At 35.7% G+C, this 20,877-nt stretch overlaps 2 protein-coding genes across 3 annotated transcripts; both read left to right on the top strand.

Moving 5' to 3' along the window:
* Window positions 1–1,309: 1,309 nt before the first annotated feature.
* Ttc1 (Tetratricopeptide repeat domain 1) lies at window positions 1,310–2,660 on the top strand. The gene is made up of 4 exons (XM_076393663.1): window positions 1,310–1,745; window positions 1,805–1,981; window positions 2,061–2,243; window positions 2,317–2,660. Exons 1-4 carry the CDS (start codon window positions 1,449–1,451, stop codon window positions 2,494–2,496), a joined length of 837 nt encoding a protein of 278 aa, XP_076249778.1. The 5' UTR covers window positions 1,310–1,448; the 3' UTR covers window positions 2,497–2,660.
* A 2,157-nt stretch (window positions 2,661–4,817) lies between these two features.
* Window positions 4,818–20,209, top strand: LOC143188632 (putative sodium/potassium/calcium exchanger CG1090). Of its 2 annotated transcripts, none has more exons than XM_076392989.1 (9): window positions 4,818–5,053; window positions 10,570–11,016; window positions 12,863–13,088; window positions 14,550–14,662; window positions 14,742–14,917; window positions 16,113–16,336; window positions 16,739–17,053; window positions 17,384–17,617; window positions 18,617–20,209. In XM_076392989.1, the coding sequence occupies exons 1-9, from the start codon at window positions 5,036–5,038 to the stop codon at window positions 18,814–18,816; spliced, it is 1,953 nt and encodes a 650-aa protein (XP_076249104.1). In that variant the 5' UTR covers window positions 4,818–5,035; the 3' UTR covers window positions 18,817–20,209. The 2 variants fall into 2 exon arrangements, with proteins under 2 accessions (XP_076249104.1, XP_076249105.1); XM_076392990.1 differs by lacking the exon at window positions 4,818–5,053 and adding an exon at window positions 5,133–5,430.
* Window positions 20,210–20,877: the final 668 nt, after the last annotated feature.

The raw sequence follows: 20,877 nt of genomic DNA, 5'->3' as shown, positions 1-20,877 counted from the left end.
ACCACTGGTCATCGGTCAGCTGACCACTGGTCAGAGGTGTCCAGGGGTCCAGAGGGGTCCCAGGTCCAGGCAGGTCCAGGGCGCAGGAGCCCCTGGAGGATCCCCAGAGAGGTCCGCACCCACCGGAGGACCCGCGGCGAGTGAGACACTCGTGCTCCTACAGCGGTATTTATACTGTCTTGAGGAAGATGAGAAACCAATCAGAGAACTTCTTCGGTTGGTTAGAATTTCGAGACTGATCTAATGAAATATATTTTTAAATAATCATCTCAGCAGCAATTTCTGCTACACATATTGTTAATAACAACTGTACAGAGTGTATGCTTCTGCAAATTATTGATATTTTGAATTGTTAATTAAACAAATGTGAAAATTATTAACCTTTCATATATTATTCTTGGTTCGATTAATGTCGTAATTCTTGAAAATTTCTTAATATTTCTTTAACTAACAATTATAAATCTGAATATCTTGTATCAGTCACTGCTTGCTATTGTTGTTTCGGTGATTTTTTAATGGGAACTATTATTTTTCTTGTCATTAATATAGCAGATACATATGAATGATTAGTACTTTTACATAGAATTCCTTATTCCACTGAATTTAAAAATGAGGCACCTCATTTAGAATAAATATCGTCACTCTGGTATCAATTTTCTGCAACAACATTTTTTATAAACAGCATCTTCGCTTATTACTTGAAATTATAGAGATGAATAAGAAGCATAGATTAGTGGGACACCTTGTATATTGGGTGGTATGGTAAGTAGGAACATTTTCTCATTTGCAAGCACTACTACCGTGAAAAGAAATACGTTTCCTACGTATTTCAGAACGTGAGACATGAATGTCCATTAAATGTTAGACCTATCCTGTATTCGTCTGTGATTTTAATATGCAATAGTGTCATATCTCTGGCAGTTAGCCGCAGCTTCCAGATTACTTCAGATTTGGTGTTTTCCAGTAACATCTCATTTTTATTCCTACCGCTTGTAGCATTGTAATCTTATTTTGAACTGAATCGATAATGTCGGGTGTGACTCTATAATAGTAAAATCGTGTTACTAAACAATTTCATTGAGCTATAGATCTATTTTACTTTTTGTCCATGGTTACATAAAATTGACGAGTACAACAATTATATATTTTACAGAATTTATTAAGAGGGAAATAATAGCCAACTGCAGTAGCAATCTAACATAATACACAAGGCAATAGCAAAGTCGAAATGAAAATTAACATACATTAGCTATCGATTTAACGATATAAAGCGCTCTCTATTGGCAAATGCATGAATCATAGAAAAACGTCAGCGTCACTACAGTCGCATCGCAGTTGACAGATAATTTCGTTCGTTCATTCAGGTTGTGCCTAAAGAAACGATTAACCTCAGTGATTTTATATCGCATTTGATCAAAGATAAAATCTGTGGATTTAGAAACATTGCAATGAGTGATACGTCTGAAGGACTAAAATCTAACGAAGAAATTATAGAGGAGCTCACAAAAGATCTAGAAAATTCTTGTATAAAGATAGATGAAAAGTGTACGTCGAATGACAACAACACACAATCGAGCACAGAATCCTGCAATTTATCGGATGATTCTTGTGAACGCGTGAAAGAAAGTAGTGATGATGATAAGTGTGAAACGCAAGATGCTAAAAATGTGAATATTTCGGCAGATCTTGTGGACGAAGAATTATTGAAGGACAGAGAAGTGACCCTCTCTGAAAGTGAAAAAGAAGTTCGTATTAAATTCTTTTCTTTATGATTTATCAGTGTCAAACTGTTATCTTCTTCTAGGAACTTAGAAACAAAGCAGAGCGTTTAAAAAATGAAGGAAATGAACTTTTCAAAAGTGAGCAGTACATGGAAGCTATATCTGTATATACACAGGGAATACAAACTTGTCCATTAGCTTATGATAAAGAGAGATCTATTTTATACGCAAACAGAGCAGCAGCGAAGTCTAAATGTTTGGTAATATTGTGTTTCTTAATAATGATTAGATAATTATTCGCAGACATGGATTATTATTTACGTTTTACTTTCTAAATAGCAAAAGGAATCTGCGATAGCTGACTGTACAAAGGCCATAGAAATAAATCCAAGTTACGTTAAGGCTTATATTAGGAGAGCACAATTACACGAAGAGGCAGATGAGTTAGATCAAGCTTTGGAAGATTACAAAAAGGTTTTAACGTTTGATCCTGTTCACGCAGAAGCAAATTATGCAGTTCGGGTAATTATACAATATTTTTTATATAAGTGAAATTATTGTAAAATTGTTACATTAAATTTAATTTTACTTGCAGAGGTTACCGCCATTAATTAATGAAAAGAATGAGAAATTAAAAGCTGAAATGTTAGGAAAGCTTAAAGACCTTGGCAATATGGTGCTAAAACCATTTGGATTGTCTACCAATAATTTTGAATTGCAAAAGGATCCCAGCAGTGGCAATTATTCTGTAAAGTTTCGTCAAAATTCAAGTTAATCTTTTAGTCTGTGTATATTTCATAAGTTTAACCTTTGTACAAGTTGCAGAATATTTATACATCCTTTATGTAAATTCTGCTGAAATAATGTGCTTCTTATTGTAATAAAGATGTAAACATTACGACATATATAAATTATTAAGATACATGTGTTTTTAAAAGCCTTAAAGTGTATTAAATTATTTTACCAGTGTGAAATTGGTCCTTGCCATTTTGACATTTTACCTTATTAACATTTGTTTGATAGACTACGATACTGCGATTTCTCGTCGAATAGGTTTTTTAATAATATACTGGTAAGTAAAATTATTCATCTGTGTAATTAAATTTATCGTTTTACACAATACGTTTTCACGTAGGGTAATTTGCTTGCTTCCCGTAATTTCGGTCATAACGGAAATAATTTCATTTATATACAAATGCATTTCGTTTATTGCATTGTTAATTCGAAGTATCCTTGGTAACTAATTAGCATTTATACCGAGAGTGAATAATTAATTAAAACTTTAAACGTTTCGTTCGTTAAATAAATTTATTCAATTAATTAGTTTTCAATACAAATGCATCCGATGATAATGAATAGAATAGAATTTTTCTATTCTAATAAAAAAATTTCATTCTACATTTTCCTGAACATGAATTTCCGATTTTGGGAATTGCAATTATATGTAATGTAGTCGATTATCTGTGTGGTATCGAATTGTGCACACTTACTACCTATTCTGTTAATTAAATTTTTCACTTGAACATACATATTGCATATACCTAAACTGTAAATGACACTATAGGTAATTAAAATTTAAAGTATAAAGTAAGTAAAAGTAAATAAAATTTACCTGTAAATAGTTTTAAAATTTATTAATTTACTAAAATTTAAATTTACTTCACTTTACTAGCTCAAATTTATTCAAAATTTACCTATAATATTTACCTATATATATAGACCACTTTATTATCAAAATATTAAATTTTTGCTAAAGTAGCTAAATTTCTGTCTTTCATATATTTTTTAAATTTCATTCAATATCATTTCAAAACGCAGATAATATTTCTAAGTACAAAATTCTACCTTTAAAATCAATTATAGAAGTTATTTTGACCGCCCCAGTGATCGTAGCATTAAACCTCAAGATTGAGCGAATGACCCCAAAATATTGCAGGTGCAACGAACTGACGAAGTGCGTCAGTGGCTGTAGGTATATAAGCCGGTATCTCGTACTACAAACCCTAACTTTACCGACTTCGATGGTCGGATTGAATGGTTCTCAGACCACAATCAAAACATACACTATATCGATCCAATCAGTTTCTTCTATCTTTCTTCCTCAATACCATACATTTTTACGAATTTCTCCTCATTATATCAGCCAGAGAAGGGTCTTCCTATCCCCTAATTTCATCGACATCGATATTTCCCACGAGGTCGGTACTTCAGTGTGACACAAATAGCCGCAAGCCGATAGGTCCCACCTACGCCTCCGCTACCATTCATTCCCTCTGCCCCACTAGCTTTTACGCTCGCGCCTGAAACCCTTTTTCGTCCCTTTTTCCTCCCCCATTCTCATCGACGCGCCAATTCCACGCAATCTCGCCTCGCCCGTTTCTCCGTTCATGTCTCCGTTTCGCTTATCAAATTATCACTGATCAAAGATTTGAGACTTTCACGGCCCGGTATCGTACAGATACTGATCAGTATCAGTGTGTGTCTGTTGACCCCCTGATGAAGCTAATTGCAATATTAGCGAAACGTTGGGTAAATAATTCCAAATGGACACGGCGTACACCCGAAAACCTAACAGTGACAACTGTACAAATTATCACTAAAACTACTAGACCGGTAACTTTACTCCTTGCGAACATTTTATTCGGTAAACACATGACAATTTTCTTCCATCAATATTGAACGAAACCAGAGATATATGTACCAGGTCGCTGTTCTTCTGAATTCTGTATTTTGCCAAGGACCTGTGACTTCGGCACTTCAGTGAAAACAGACATAAGTACATTAATCGGAGTAGTTTCAGCGTTACCTACTCTGTGTCTCGCTTACGCGACATTTTGACAGCGTCGCGCACGCGTGTCCACGTGACGGTGTGCGAGGGTGGTCGCCGATGGGAAAGGAGGTCCGGGTAAAGAGGCGCGGGTGGTAGAACGAGGGGTGGCGAGACGAGGGATGAAGAGGAGCTTCATTCGCGAGTAGCACGTAAGCGCAGAGTACGGCGCGCGCAGTAGTGGCGAGCGATAAACGGTGTATCGGTCGTCGGAGCGATACGAACCGGCGACGATTCGTCGAAACGAGCGTGTACGCGCGCTTACGCGTCGGAGATCGCGGTCAGGACCGAGGCATCGTGAAGAGAGGGTGAGAGGGGGACAGAGCAGGGTTGAAGGAACGAGGGAAAACACGAAAGGCGAGAAGGGCGGTTGAGGGAGCAAGTAGTGAGAAGCGAGGAGGGAAACAGCGCGAGGCAGAGCGAGGGATGTGAAAACGGCACGAGGGGGATTTGCAGGACCTTGGCGAGCTGGAATATCGACGCAGGGATGCCCGAGACGAGGACGGTGAGTCATGACGAGCTCGCGAGGGCGGTTCAGAAAACACTACGTAAGCAAGACGCCGCCTACGTGCCGCGCGAATACGCCGAGAACGCACTGTAACCCGCAGCTTGTATGTAAATCAATAATTCGTCTGCGACCCGCCGATACTGTTTTCCCTCGTTTTCGGAAAGCTTCCCACTTCGTTTGCAAACGGCGCCGGTGGCACGACGACGACGGGGGACTGACGACGATCGCTCGTTCGTTGGGACGAGAACGTCTCTAGATCGGGCGAGAAGGCAAAGGGGAATCGGTCGGCGCCACGTACGCGCATCGATACGCGTAAACGGGGTCTGTGACGGCGAGTCTGCCGGCGAATTATGTGCCACGTTTCTTAGAAAGGGGTAAGCGGGTCTGCAAGCTCCGGTACGTCGATTCCCACCGTTTAACGATCGCGAGGAACCTCGAATTGGGTCACTTTCACTGGCAACTTGCTTTGCACGCGCTGGGCTACTCGCACGCACTGATTCTGGGGAACAATGCTTCTTCAGGTTCCTTGTTCTTTGGAACTCGGGCGATGTGTGCTATTGTCGTGGTAGGAGTGTCGTTTAACCTTTTTGGTGTCGATGCTTGAACGTTTTACACGGATCGTGCGCGGAAATTGTGCAATTGTATCTCTTGACAGTGGTCTTGGGACGCCTGTAGGCGTTCCACGCACGGTGTACTTTGCTCTACTCTTAGTAGAACTACACTGATTTATTGAAGGTATTTAGCTGTTTAGTGTATCGTTCAGTGTTGGTAGTGTGCTATAGTTTTTCTGTTTTTCTTTGCCCCTTCAAGCTCGATTTTTTTTAGATTATTTTTAGCTGAAGAAGGTGCATTATTAGTATATTTATTTTTGGTGGGGGTGGGTACATATAACAATGGCCCTGGAATAGTACCTACGAAATTTAGATTTAAAGTCATCGAATTTTATATAAAACTTATTCAGACTATTTATTACTAATAAAGGAGGAGAAAAAGCTTCTTCTCATAGCCTGAAATCATTCGGCTTTGAAAGAATTAGGAAACTGATATGTATTTGGATTTATTGAATGTTTATTAAAATATAATATAATACGAAAGTGTACATCTAGTTAAAAGGTACTATGTGCTACGATACTTTGGTGTGAGACTTTAACGCCACTATAGTATTAAAAATTCTTAAATTCCGTAAACATTTTCAGAAAATTTGAATTTGAATAAAAATCTTTAGAATTTATATTCTCGAACAAATACTAAACCAAATCAGCTGTTCCTTTAGAAAATCCGAACACAAAAGAAAACGCAACTCAATAACGCAGAATATAAATTTAAAACTTCGAGCATCAGCTCTTCGAAAATAAAAATATATATGCTGCCTTATGACCATAGATCTGTAGAAGAAGATAAGATATAAAACACAGTTCTTTTCCAAATATAATTCTTCATTATACTTTCTCACGTAATGTTATTCATATCTTCTAGTCATTCTTTGAAACTCCAGAATTCTTAAAAATTACATTGCCGTTAAAGCTGTATACCTTGACGTATCGCAAATCTAGCATTACGTGTTCTTGGCTGCATGCAATCGGTCAAATCACTGATGCATTCGCGATAGTAGCGCACGATATCTTTCGCCCAGGTGTACGTAGTAAAAACGTCCATTCAAAGTCAGCCACTATGCAAGCTATGAACCAGAACCTCGGAGTTCATAGCCACGCAACTCCTCTTATTACCTTTTCCTGCAAAACAATCGCGAGACAATATGAAGGTAAAACAGGCATAATATTCAATCAAGTCAGAGTATTTTTAGAAAAGAATACGTGACATTGTTTATTCGCGTATCTGAAATTAATTATTACAGAGACAGTGAAGTAAGCTACGTGGTGCTGCTGACGCAACTTTTCTCATTCTTATACCGCTGGTGGTTATTACTGTGCACTTTTCGCAGAGTTGTGGAAATTCGTTTGACTTTGTTTCTCGAGGCCACGAGTAAGAAGTAATAGCAACAACGATTCACAGAGATTAAATATTCATTTGTTCGTATGGAATGAGAGTGAGCGTAATAATTGAAATTACATTTTCGTATTCTCTTTTGCGTAGGGCGAGAATATCAAGTATTGTGTACTGATTGATTGCCAACCCCGCCCCCTCCCACCCTCTCTTTCTAGTTTTACATACAAAATGTAGGGTAATTTTTTATATTTTTGTGTCTGAACCTATTTCTATGCCTTCGGATTAAAACCATTTTTGAGGAGAGTATTTTTATTAAAACTGTAATACGTCTTTTTCATATTATAAATGTTAATAAGTAAAAAGTAAAAAAAATGGTTCTTCAGTTTATGTATAAAAATAATTTTTTATACATGATTTTAATTTAAAAACTCAGAATTAGGTACGGGCATAGAAAATGAATAAGTACCCTACATCTTCTTCTACGTAAAAATAAAAAGAAAAGGGCGTGGGGACTAGTAATCAATCAGCACACAGTAATTGGTCCTCTCAGTCTATATGAAAGAAAATAATACTATTAAACTGAAAATATTTATGTTTTTTCCTAATAAAATTAAATACTTTCAGTTTAATAGTGCCACATCTTGTTATATATGAAAATAAAAATTAATTCGTCAGCATACAGTAATTTGTACTTTTATCCCAGCAAAGAAACTCCTTTGAAAGCTGACTCAGTCGACAGTAATCAATGTTTTCGAATTTTCAGATACATTCAACGTTTTATGCACGTCATATATGTAAATAAGGGTGTTTATCGTGATCGATACGCGTCCAAACGAAAACATTTTAATCCTTCCTATATTTTATCCCACGTAATGCTGTTTGGCATTGGAACGCGAGATGTTCGTACCGAAGAGACACTGAATATACCGTGCATGTATTAATGAAATTTATGTAACGCGTGTGCTGTTCCTATTAAATTACTCGGTTTATTGGTCGAAGCTTTCATACAAAATCAATCGTTTCGAAATATAGATTTCTAACATGCACATCCGGCCAGGAAGTGTTTTGCGCTGCTATTACAGATATATCAGTATAGAATTGACGATGAATTGGTTCGATGGAACCTGCGATTGATTCTATATGTTCCTGATTGCGTGCAAGTAATCAAGTTGTCGATACAGTTGTAACATTCGCACAGAATGCTTTTCGTTCCCATTGGTGATCCCTAATTTTAAGTTTATTTGGTATTTTAACTATAAAATATTTTATATTTTCCAATATCACATATTTGAAAAAAAGCAAAACAGTTTATGGTCATATAGCACTCATTAAAGTGAGCAACAAATATGAAGTTAATATAAATTTACCAAGTAACCTTTTCAAGTTAACATTTATATAACGTATAAAACATTTTTGATATTTATCGAAAGATACCTCTAAAGCTGTCTAAGCTTTATTTGCGAGTACTTCGCCCACTCTGTCCTTTCTACTGTGTGCATGAAAGTCACTGAATGTGCACTGTGCGTGTGTGTGCAATTGTGCATTTCTCACACAAATGAAATATTATGAGCAGAGAAATTGGTGTTCTATTTATTGAAGCGAGTTTATTTATAAGTTTGTCACAAAATGATTTTACCAGCAGTGTTGACTGACATTTTTCCCTTTCAAATTAGATATTTTGCTTCTTTTTTATAAAAAGTAATTATTATTAAAATTCCCAGTTTACAAAAATTACAAAAGTAAAACTACTTTTATTGATTGAAAATTAAAAGTAAATTGATTTAAATGTAAATTAATTATACTAACATTATTCTAAAATCAAATCTAATTATCTATATTTTACTATACCTCTATTAATTTTTAAATAAGATAAAGACTGAACTAAAAATTGTTCCATGCATTTTCCATTTTGCAAAATCTAAAATGTAAATCCATAATAAAAAATGTAAATTAATTTGATACATATAATCAATTTTTGCATATATTCCCTGAATTCTATACGAAAAAATCCAAATGAATGAAATCTAAAAATAGTTATCATTGAAGTAACAATAAGTTTCACGAGTGATTCATTTTATCCTGAATATCTCATGTCAATGAAATATTATATGGTATTACTGTATTATATGGTTTCTCTATTTTCTAGAGGATTAATTTGTGGACTTATGTTCGCAAGATATATTTGCATATTTTAAAAAGAATTATACAACTTAATTATTCTGAATCTGTCAACTTCCTTTATAGATTACCTCCCACAAGTATTGCATACACAAACGGACAAAATATTTGCCACATTACGAATTAAGGAAAACAAAAGTTTTCACGTCAAGCAATTATATTTATAGAATCATATAAAATTTCAAAATTGTCAGAAATATTATTATACAGTGAATATATTTAATCAAAGTTTAAATGAGAATTGGCAAGTGATTTCAAATTTTCACCGCACAAATTTCTCACTGTCAATTACCAATGGATTGCCAGCTTTGAATGTAAAATTGCATTATATCATCATATAACCCAGAAAATTCTGTTACTTTTGTAGCTACAAAAGATCGCTTTAATTATACCTAATGGAAATTCTGAATTTTACAAACATGGAATCTATAAATTGTGTTAGGGAAGGTAATTCAATTTGAAAGTCCCTAAATTTATTTTAATTGACAATTTAATTTACTAGAATTTCACATCGATAAACTTTCTTGTATGTATCTTTTAATTTTATACCTCGACTCATATTTAACATTGCCACTAGTCTATACTTATGGAGCGATTTTTTACACGCGAGAAGATAATCATGAACATCGCGAATACGACACTGAACTATCTGGTTGCACACGCCCTATGTGGGTATTAGAATTTTTATGCGACGTATACTAATGTTTAATGGGAAATACAGAGCTACTGTTAACCATATTGCACAGTGTTCTGAAATATGTCGTGCTTGGGCACGAAAAAAAAACTGTTTCTAAGTATTTAATTTCTGATGTTTTTAGGTTCCTAAATTCTTAAGAATCCATATTCAGAATGTGATTGTCTATAAAAATTGTTTAAATACTGTAATTTTTACACAGAAAATCGTAATCTCTACCATCCTTGAAAATTCCATTTGTAATTTGTAATCATCTCTAAAGTAAATGATGATATTAACATTAAATTATTATACAATTTACAAGTTTGGGTAGAAGAGTACATATTTTATTTATGCAAGAACAAAATTTATTAAATTTTCCATGAACGTCCATATTAAGTTCTCATATAACTTCACAACCTACCTATAATATCTACATTTCTAAAATCTCCATTCTTTTTTCCATAAACAATTCAGTTTCTACTCTAGACAGTTGGAGTTCATAGAACATATAATTAAGAAAAGCTTTAACTGTTAATAAACTAACATTTACACAGTATTAAATATAATTTTTCGTGGCAGCTGTTTCGGAACACAATACGTCATCTTGAGCTCTAAGGAATGGCCGGAAACACTCGTTACTTTAAGCATAAACAGCTGCCGTTATTTTACATGTGCAATGGTATTAACAATCATCAATAACACGTGTTTCCAGTCGAGGACGATGGCGATCCAGTTGCGTAACTCGCGACGCAAGAAGTGGCCTCTGCGTTTTGGTCTTCTGCTCCTCTACGTATTTGTCCAGTATGTCACATCCGCGAAAATACCCATCGAGGAGTCGACGTCCCCTTATTCCACGACGACGAATAGCGCTGTGGCGTGGACGGAAGAAATCAGTATAGTGGAATCCATCACCTATGACATAGTAGTTGAGGTCGAGGAGAAGACAACGGAGAAGCCAGCGGTGAAGGAAAGCCCACCCAAGGAAAAGGGGAAGTCGAAAATCGAATCGGGGAACAAGGCGGAGGAGAAAAAGGAGCAGAAACCAGTGCAAGACAAATCGAAGAAAGTACGCCCAGTCAAGGAGGAGACGCCGCCAAAAGAGACTGCCGCGAAGAAGGAAGTTGTACGTGCAACCACAGTCGTCCCGAGGACCACGACGGTGAGACACGATACAATGTACTGTCCAAGTTCTTGAATGTTTCTGTCACTTGAAATGGTAATAGTAAGTTTGCTTGAATAAGATTTGGTTACTATTGGATTGAAGATTAAGTAGGTTGAACAAATTTATTGATTTTAAATGATGTAACTTGAATGCAACCAATCTGATCAAACATTTGAGTAGATTTTAAATGAAAAATGAAGTTTGTTTTGCTTTAAATCTCGAGTACTTGAAGTGGTTGAAGTGAAGAAGTGATTGAAGTATCAGGTGATTGAAGTAGTAATATTTAGTGTATAGTGATATTCGATATATCAAGTGACTGAAGTATTCACGTACTTGAAATTTAAAGCAAGACAAAATTTATTTTTCATACTAGGTCAAGTCCTAGTTATCCTAATAATTTGAATATTTGAACACACTTGAAAAAATGTAATCTGCTCGAATGTTTGAACAGCTTGGTTGTATTCAAATTGCATCATTCGAAATCAATAAATTGAATTTTTTCGAGCTACTCAATCTTCAAAGCAATAGTAACTAAATTTTATTCAAATAAACTTTATTATTAAAGAATGATTAAATTGGAATACGTAATCAAATTGACTTGTATATAATCAAGTTTACTTGAATAATTACCTGTACTTGAACATTCAAGTACTTCATTTGGTTTGAACGATTTAAACTAAGCTTAGTTCAGACTGTATTTTCAAGCTACTTGGACACCTCTACACGTAACTTTTTTAAATTGGTTCTATTACGATATCCCATAAATAATGTTTTTAAAACATTATTATTTTTAGTCACAGCTCTGTGAAATATTATGTTCTACCATCATTTTCTATCATGATTTTTTAGGCTCTTCTTCGAAAAACATTTAATCTTCTTAACCAAACTGTAAAACACGAAACAGTATTATTTATGGACTAATTTAATAGATTGAGAATTGTTTAGAAAAATAAATCAAAGTCAAATAAAGAAAAATACATTCTTGTGTTGTAAAGAGTAGGAAAATTCTAAATTAATTTTAATATAGCTTTTGTACTAGGCGTGGCTTTTTAGAAATTAGTGTATTACTGTTGTAGGATTGAATTAATTAATACTTTAATTGTCATATTTCTCATAATGTCATATCAAGTTTCATTTACGAAAATATTAATTAATTAGTTTTATTTTTCGAACATTAATTAATGATTCAATGAATTAAATTAACGAAGACTTTTAATGGAAACTATTGAAAGGGAAGAGCATTGTGACATTAACGAAGTATTTGATTAACAATGTTTCTATTTAACTTGTTAACCAGGTCATTCCTCAAACAGTAACTTCTGGAGTGTATTTAAAAATGATGAGAAGCAAATTGACACGTTGTTTCTATTCATATTTAATATTCTAGTAACTCCGATGAAATTTCATATTTTAAAAATTGAAAATCTTTGAATGTAGGATATCATAGAATAATAAAACATAAACGTAAACACAGATACATACACGTAAAAAAATACATATAGATATAAAAATATTCTATATGTATAAGAATAAATATTGTATTTTACATAGAATTTTTATCTAGATTTATATTCTTAGTATTAAATTTTTGCAATGAATAAAATCGTTTTTTTGAAAGCAGATGACTTACAGTATGACGAAGTAATTCGTTTTGATTGCTAAAAATTCATGTTAAAACCAATACACAAAATCTAATAGAAATTTCGACAGATATAGCATGGTAATCGAAACTTCAAATTTCTTAGCGTTTAATTATCGAATTACTGTTCATCTCAAGTTGTTCAATCATTCAGTTAGTACGCTTGCGGCATATACAGAACGCATTCGTTATTCGAGGTTTTAGGTTCCAACGGTAACCACAGTGAAATACGAACGGTTAACTTGGCGACCGCCAAGAGAGAATTGCTCGCCACCTGCAATCGAACAGTTTCCACGACCGTTGATGGGACCATCGGCTAGAAAACATGGTGGACTCATAATACATATTCTGGTCGCCGTTTATACGTTCCTGGGTCTTGCCATTGTCTGCGACGATTACTTTGTCTCCAGTTTAGACAGGATTTGCGAAGGTGAGAACTCGAATTAGTGTACTAATTGTGACAGACACGTTGAGCAATTGGAAAGACTTTCCTGCTTGAAGAAGAATGCTTGAGCGTAGACTAGTGTTATACAGTATTATATTATACAATACTGTTTTTATATGTAGACTTCTTCACTTTATATGACTTGGTAGTTTGTAGTGAAGTAGGTTCGTCTTCAGTCAAGTGCATCTGTAATCGATTACCTCTTACTGCCAGTTACTTTTTTCTTCCTGTTGAAAAATTCAGTGGTGAAATATATAAAAATTTGTTTTCTTTTTATTTTAAACTATCAAAATATTATATTTTTATTTTCGTGGCGGATTTAAATTCCCCTGTATGTATATGTATAATGTATATGCATAATGTATATGTATATGTATGTAATGATTCTATACGCTAAAATAAAACGAAAATAAAGAATAACAGAAATACATTTAGGGTTTCGTTTGAAAGTAGTAATTGTTGAGAAAATGCTTAAAATTTGTATGAAACGTGTCTGACTGGGGACTTATACTACTACCGACAGGAAAGTGAGCTACAGTGAAGACAGTAGAATAAGTCCCGAGTCAGACACATTTCTCTTCATAATAACTCTGAAACGAAGCCCTAAATACAATTTTGCTATTGTTCATTTTCATTCTATTTTGACATGTAGAATCACCCTTTAAAATTTCTAGTTTCTATTGTTGAACACCTTCTACACATACAGAAGGTATTCATAATATGGAACACTTTTGATTAATAACGTCAAAGTAATGAAAAAAGTTTACATACGAAAGACATACAGTAATGCTTAATTTTTTAAATAAACATTATCTTATATTTCTTACAATTTTTTGAAGTACAAAATATACATTCAAAACATACAATTTCTCATACAAATTTCTAATATAGTAAACTATTAATAGTGTTAAATGAACCTATCCAATTTAATGTTGAAACATTGAAAATGATATTGCAAACTTATTTTCCACTAACAACAGTTATAGTAGCAACAGTTATAGTAGTATACATATACAGCAAAAGTTCAATTTTTTTAACTGGGAAGATCAGACCAACCGATGCACGCGATGTAGATTGATTCCTGTTATGCTGCAACTATGCAATTACAATGCTGTGCTGTTATAACAGTAATGTGTTACAAACTAGCCAAGTATTATCAGAGATACGTACATGTAAACGCATGAACATTTTCCATTACTGTGACGTCAATAATCAATAATCGATTCCGAAAAAATGTCCCACATTTTCGGAAGCACTTTGCACACACATAACAGCATATTCCAGCAAAGTCGATTTTCCCCAACAAATTGGGTTTCGGTGCTTCGCGTTCCTCGCATGCTACATTTATTTTTGAGGCGGACGAGAAGACGCTTTTTGAATTTATAAAAGGAGCAAAAGCGATGTGTATCGAATCATTCACTCTTATCGATCCCTCGCTATGTGCAGAGCTACGATTGTCCCCTGATGTTGCTGGAGCAACTTTTATGGCTGCTGGTTCGTCAGCACCAGAATTGGCCACCGTTGTGATCGGCGTTTTCTTCGCAAAGGATGATATTGGAGTAAGCGAACATGATTTAGCAGTTTTTATTTTGGAGCTGGATTATTCTTAATGATTTACTGGTAACGTTTCTGTCGTAGGTGAGCGGCGTGATCGGTAGCGCAGTGTTCAACATTATGTTTGTGATATCCGTGTGCGGCCTCTGCACCACGACAGTGTCCAAATTGAATTGGTGGCCTTTGTGTCGGGACTGTTTTTTCTATGCTATATCGATAATCGTGATGCTTGGCACTATCTACAATGAGTCGATATCTTGGTAAGTTGCTGGTTGTTTCTGTAATTTGTGTGAATAATACTTTGGCAATCACTTAAACTGTTTCCAAGTTAATTTTAATTAACTTATTATTAATTAAGTTAAGATTACCGTGCACGATTCAATGTACTATTTTTTATTTCTGAGTGATGATGAATTACGTACTCTGTTGTTAGGCTTTACTAAAGCTTATCGTAAGTTAATATTTAACGTAGACAGGAAAATTTACGAACCTTCAATTTGATTTAGTAATTTGATGACGTGTCGGGTTCTAGGTTTTAGACTAACTGATGACAGTGTGTTGACACATTTATTATTCAAATTTGTAACATAATTTCCATTTTTTTTGCATTAAATGGCGGTGCCATCCGATTTCCCTGAAAATTATATTTTTCGAGTTACTTTAAATACAGAGGCCGATTGAAATTATTGTTTAGAAACATGAAATAGGGAGAAAGTATAGTTATTTTGAGAAAAGAGAAATACATTATGTTTTGATGTAATAATCCACTGTGTTCTATATTAAAACTCACATAACCCGTACCTTGACCCAAATAGAAGTCAAGGCAGAGTGGAGATGTGACTTGAAACTGCCTTAATTTAGATACTGGGTGTTTAGCTATAGATAAAAGAAAACTTAAAAGGCGATTTTACACATTAAAATAAGACGAAAATCAAAAATATTGAAATAGCTGCGAAATGTGCATCCGTCATCTTTATTTAAAAAGATACAGTTCGTATAACAAAAATTAAGTAGGTATCTTTATCATTTAACACAAAAATTAAACTGTGTGTTCTGGCCGACTGCGGAATACAATTATTGTAACTCCAGAATTTTTGTCTGATATGTTAAAAATCATTCAATTTTTGTTAATACATTCTAACTGTTTTCGAGTTAGCTCTTTGGGGGTAAAAATTTGGAGGGTAGTTTTATCCCTTAATCTTAAATTATTAAATCTAACTTGAGCAGCTAAAAATGCATGTATTATTCTCGACTATTATTTATGCCTACAAAGCTTCATCGAAATCTGAGTCTGACAGTTCACGACTCTTCCTTGTTAATTTGACACCTGTAATCACCCTTTACATTATGACCCATTTGTAGCCGGACACCCTGCCTATCAAAGGGTACTAATTATGGTAACATTACGTTCACCGTCGGTACTGTCCACTTCTCTTATACGAAACTCGCTTTCAGGACAGAGTCGCTGTTCATGCTAATTATGTATGGCGTCTACTGTGTCGCTTTGGCTTACAACGCCAGACTAGAACGTTGGGCGAAGTCATACAACATACCTTTCTTGCCGAAAGACGACGAGCCCGCGGAAGAGAGCGCCCTCGTGAGTTATAGATCCCTACAAGAGGATCGACTATCCTACACAGGCCCCAACTCGCCTACAGAACAAATGAAAACTCAAGAAGGTAGGCCTTGAAAATATAGTTGCAAGCTTGCATAGGGTCGTGTTTATGTTTTGCAAGCCCTAGGCGCAATATCATTATGTGATCTCAGGAGAAGTTTATTTCAGTTACTTAAATTCATATACATAGTTGTTACATTTATTGAAAATAAAGATCGACATAATAATTCATTTTAGTAAAAAAAAGGGATACCTCAGTATTGATTTTAAGCGATTTTAAGGAACTGATTAATTTTAAGGGATTTTAAGGAATTTTCCGAGACTAGATGTTTCTAAGGAGTAAGGTTTTAAAATGTAGCCACATGGAGAATGAACCCCCACTTTGCGCCTAATTCGCTTTATGGTAAATGCGGCCCTGCATTTGCAAACTATATTCGATCTAATTAACATCATTTCATGGCAACAGGAATGGAAGGAATGGGTGGAATGGGAGGTCCTGGGTCAGAGACAACTGGACCACCACCTCCAAAGCAACCTGAGTATTATAAAGCAAAGGAACCTGATCCCAACGAAGTGTCGCCTCTTGAGAAGCCCACCGATGGCAACAAATGGACTCTATTCACCTGGGGACTCGTATACCCTATCCACTTCATGTGTCGAGCAACGATGCCTGATTGTCGACAAGAAAAATTTCGTAATTGGTACCCTTTCACATTCTGCGTGTCGATGGTTTGGATCAGTTTCTACAGTTACATCATGGTTTGGATGATTACGATTATAGGTACGTTTCGAGTTTAAATACAATATTAAAATATATAAAATAAATATATAAAATAATTTAAATATTATGACATCGATGGTTAGCTTATTCGCAATTAAATGTTGGATTACTTATGAAGCTGTCAGAAACCTACAATCGTTGCATTGGGTCATAATAGAAATAAGTGCAGTTGTACTCGATATTTTTTTTATTTATTATTATTAGGATTAACAATACACTCACGTTACAATGCAAACCAGTTTTTGGCTAACTATAATCAATACCTTTTCAACATGAATGAATTAAAAAATTCTGTCAAAAATTAATAAACCCTGATCTGTTGTTCCACAGGAAGCACTCTGGGTATACCTGACACGGTGATGGGTCTCACCTTCGTTGCTGCTGGTGTCAGCGTTCCTGACGCGCTCTCCTCGTTAGCAGTGATAAAAGAAGGACTCGGTGACATGGCTGTGAGCAACGCCGTAGGCAGCAACGTTTTCGATATTTTAGTTTGCCTCGGTCTTCCATGGTTCATCCAAACAGCCATGATACAGCCTGGCTCGCACGTGAATGTCACCAGTCGAGGTAAGCCACGATGAACAAATTGGAATTAATCCTTTCAGCACCAAGTATAGTGTCTTACTTCTAGGCTATCTTCTGAGACCAAGGGTCACAAGAATATCTTTCATTAGACAATATGTGGGACTAAGGGGACTAAGGGTGGGACTGTAGTAATCTTCCCTCTAGACACTTTTTTATGGCTAACAATAAATGTTATTATAATTGTTCTCCTCTTAAGAATAATCCTCTGGACCTATTATGGATCTGGTTCTAATATCTGAGTCTACTGTAGTAGCTTCCTTCTACACAGTCTTCTAGGACCAAGTATGACTATATATAGTGGTATCCTTTTTTGCAATCTTCTCATGCCATATATTTATAATTGTAAGGCAAAATGGTCTAAAATCACAGATTTGTGTTTCTGAAATATTAGCGTTTAAAATTTGTAACTTTAATAGTGACATATACATATGTAGACTTCTGTCTTCTTAAATCCTTATTTTTACGTGAAAAAAATCTTTTAACGTCCTTTCTTCTTTCTGCAAATATAAATTCTATATTCTAGACCTTGATGAAGGCCTTGACTCAAATTATTTGAAAATCTGTCCTTTGCTTTATAGGTCTTTTTGCTTTATAGCCACAGTAATAAGCGACTATAAGGAGATCCAGTGATCCAAAAGAACTGTTCTTAGCGAATTACCTATATCCAAATACCATTATATCAATATAAAGTCGTTTACTTTTCCTTTATTTTTACTCATTCTTTATTTCATTGTTTATCTAACCCAGTGAATCAGTCTCTGACCATACAGTAGGGTTTAGTAAAAATTTCATGTCCAGTTCTATGGTGCTCAAAGGATTAATTCCTCCCCGCTCGAGCCTTCGTTTCACACTCTACAAGTCCAAGTCAAAGACAGCGAACAAAGGAAGTCGAAACGATCATTGCTCGATCAAACAGTTCCCCTCTTTCTGTCTCTATATCTATTCTCTCTCTCTCTCCCCTTTCTCTATTAAATTGCTCAGGCCTAACGTACTCAACGGTGTCCCTGCTGTCAACGGTGATATTCCTGGTGCTGGCGACTCACTTGAACGGCTGGAAGCTGGACCGACGATACGGAGTGATACTGATGGTCTGGTACCTGGTGTTCATCGTGTTCGCCTCGCTCTACGAACTGAACGTCTTCGGTGAAATGAACCCTCCAGTATGCTTTAGCTCGTTCTAATCAAGCCCAGCTGAAGAGAAGCTTCGAACTTGGAAGCACGATGGAGGATCACTCGAAGACTTCAACGACGCTTGGACATACATTCTTCTTATCCTCATCCCCTCTTCTTGCCTCTTGCTTTTCACCCCCCCCCCCCCCCCTGCTCTATTTACTCCCATCTTTCCACCCCTTCCTCTGTTTTCCTCCTCCTCTGCTCCTCCTAGTTCCCAGCGAGAATCGGAACCAAGGAAGGAAGAAAACCGAACGAGGAACATCGTGAATGGAAAAGAGTGACGCGTGTCCCCAGCGCGTTCCACTTTGCCCTGGAATTGAAGCACATTACGCTAGAGTACTCGTCTCCGGTGATAGCTCTCGTCCCTCGCCTCTAGGGAAGGGTGCGAACCGTTTTGTATGCTGTTCCCAGAACAAATGGAACAGAGCAGCGCGATTCCCCGCCACTCGTATCTTCCAGGAGGGCCGTGTCCCCGTGACGCGACGGAGATGACTAGCGATAGACAATGTTTAGCCGGTGCTGTTGTAAAGTTAACACTTCCTTCCGCTCTTCGTTTGTACGACACCGATCGGGCCTTCTTCCAAATGCACACGGGCCGCGCACCGTGGCACAAGAGAGCTGTAGAGGCTTGATCGCGAGACTTAGCTGTTAGCGTGTTTGCATGTTTTGGAACCACTTAAACGGACAATACATTTATCAGTATTAAGGCAAGCGACCGTTATAGTAGTTGAGAGTCTAGAGTCGGTAGAGATTAGGGCTGATCGATCGATCGAATCGGCTCGTCGTGTTTTCCTTCGAATCGTACGCTGTCTGAGGATTCGGGGTTCGAGTTATGAACGTGGTCCTCGGCGATTGGCGTAGCGGGGTGTTACTGTCATTTTAGGGTGAGTTTGGAACATTGAAGGTGGTGGTACGAGTTTGAGTTTGAGATGATTTAGGAGGTTGAGGTTAGTAAATTGGGTGAAGTTCCTTTTGGGATCATTTATGAATATAAGTTTAATCGGTGACCAAGGAAATTTATTAGAAATGAAACGTTCCTTTATAAAGGTCAGTGTTTGGTATGAAATCTTTACAACTACAGCATATATTGTTTAACCCTTTATGTTCTGGAGAATCTTTAAATGACTTACCACTTAAGAATACGCTTAGAATTTTAATGGTATTTTAAAATTCTACTTCCTTGTAATATTTTATGTTAGTAGATATTGATAATATTTATTACTATTAATTAATGACTATTTTGTAATAAATATTTACACTTAGCACGTGTGCTATTTGTGTAGTCCCTGAAGTATGTAGGACAGGGAAGAAATGAGAATAGGAAAAAAATGAGGATAAGAAAAAGTGGAGTTAAGCAAAGAAGAAATAGGAATAGGTAGAAAATGTGGACAAGAAAAAAAAGAAAGAGATAGCTCTGTAAAAAGAGCTACAAGTCCAGAAAGTTTGATAAACCCTGATCCAGAATAAAGGTAGCAGTAATAAATGAAAATAAGATAAAACATAAAGGGTTAATACACTAGTTAAAATATACATAAACGCTTGCTGTTAGTAGATAAAGTTGAAAGTATCAAAAATGAAACACTATTATTTTATTTTAATATTTTTTCTAATTCTATTACTCGTCTACTTCCTAAATCAAAACCACTACCTTCATTATTTAAATTTCTAACAGTGTATAAAAACTCGTTAACAAAATGAGAGTAACACTTCGAGACGAGTCTAATTAGCTTCACGATGTATAAGACAACTGTCTATCACCACGATAGAAGGAAGTTAGTCGTGCTTCCACTAATACCATGTACGATTAACGAATACCACAATGTTCGTTCATCGAACAGAGAATTTGTTCAACAATAACGCAAACAATGAAAAAGAAGTCCATGCGCTCACAAGGCGGTCATACGCAGAACAATGAAAGTAGTTCAACTTCTCTTCAATCGAAGACGAAGCTGTGTCCAAACATTATATCTCCAAGCCGTTCGATACTTAGTTTTATATTACCATATAAGAAACTTTCGTTCCCCTACGAGAACAGTTACAAGTAATATCGCGTCGAGGAATTTGACTGC

Source organism: Calliopsis andreniformis, chromosome 3 (assembly GCF_051401765.1).
Source record: "Calliopsis andreniformis isolate RMS-2024a chromosome 3, iyCalAndr_principal, whole genome shotgun sequence".
Lineage (NCBI taxonomy): Eukaryota > Metazoa > Arthropoda > Insecta > Hymenoptera > Andrenidae > Calliopsis > Calliopsis andreniformis.
The sequence above is the reverse complement of the archived record's forward strand: the minus strand, read 5'-3'. Positions and strand labels throughout refer to the sequence as shown.

Coding starts and splice junctions, on each gene's coding strand:
- Ttc1 (XM_076393663.1), top strand. CDS start 1,449: ATGAGTGATACGTCTGAAGGACTAAAATCTAACGAAGAAATTATAGAG. Junction 1,746..1,804: donor TCTCTGAAAGTGAAAAAGAA/GTTCGTATTAAA, acceptor ATCTTCTTCTAG/GAACTTAGAAACAAAGCAGA. Junction 2,244..2,316: donor AAGCAAATTATGCAGTTCGG/GTAATTATACAA, acceptor TTTTACTTGCAG/AGGTTACCGCCATTAATTAA.
- LOC143188632 (XM_076392989.1), top strand. Junction 13,089..14,549: donor TTTAGACAGGATTTGCGAAG/GTGAGAACTCGA, acceptor CGCTATGTGCAG/AGCTACGATTGTCCCCTGAT. Junction 14,918..16,112: donor TACAATGAGTCGATATCTTG/GTAAGTTGCTGG, acceptor ACTCGCTTTCAG/GACAGAGTCGCTGTTCATGC.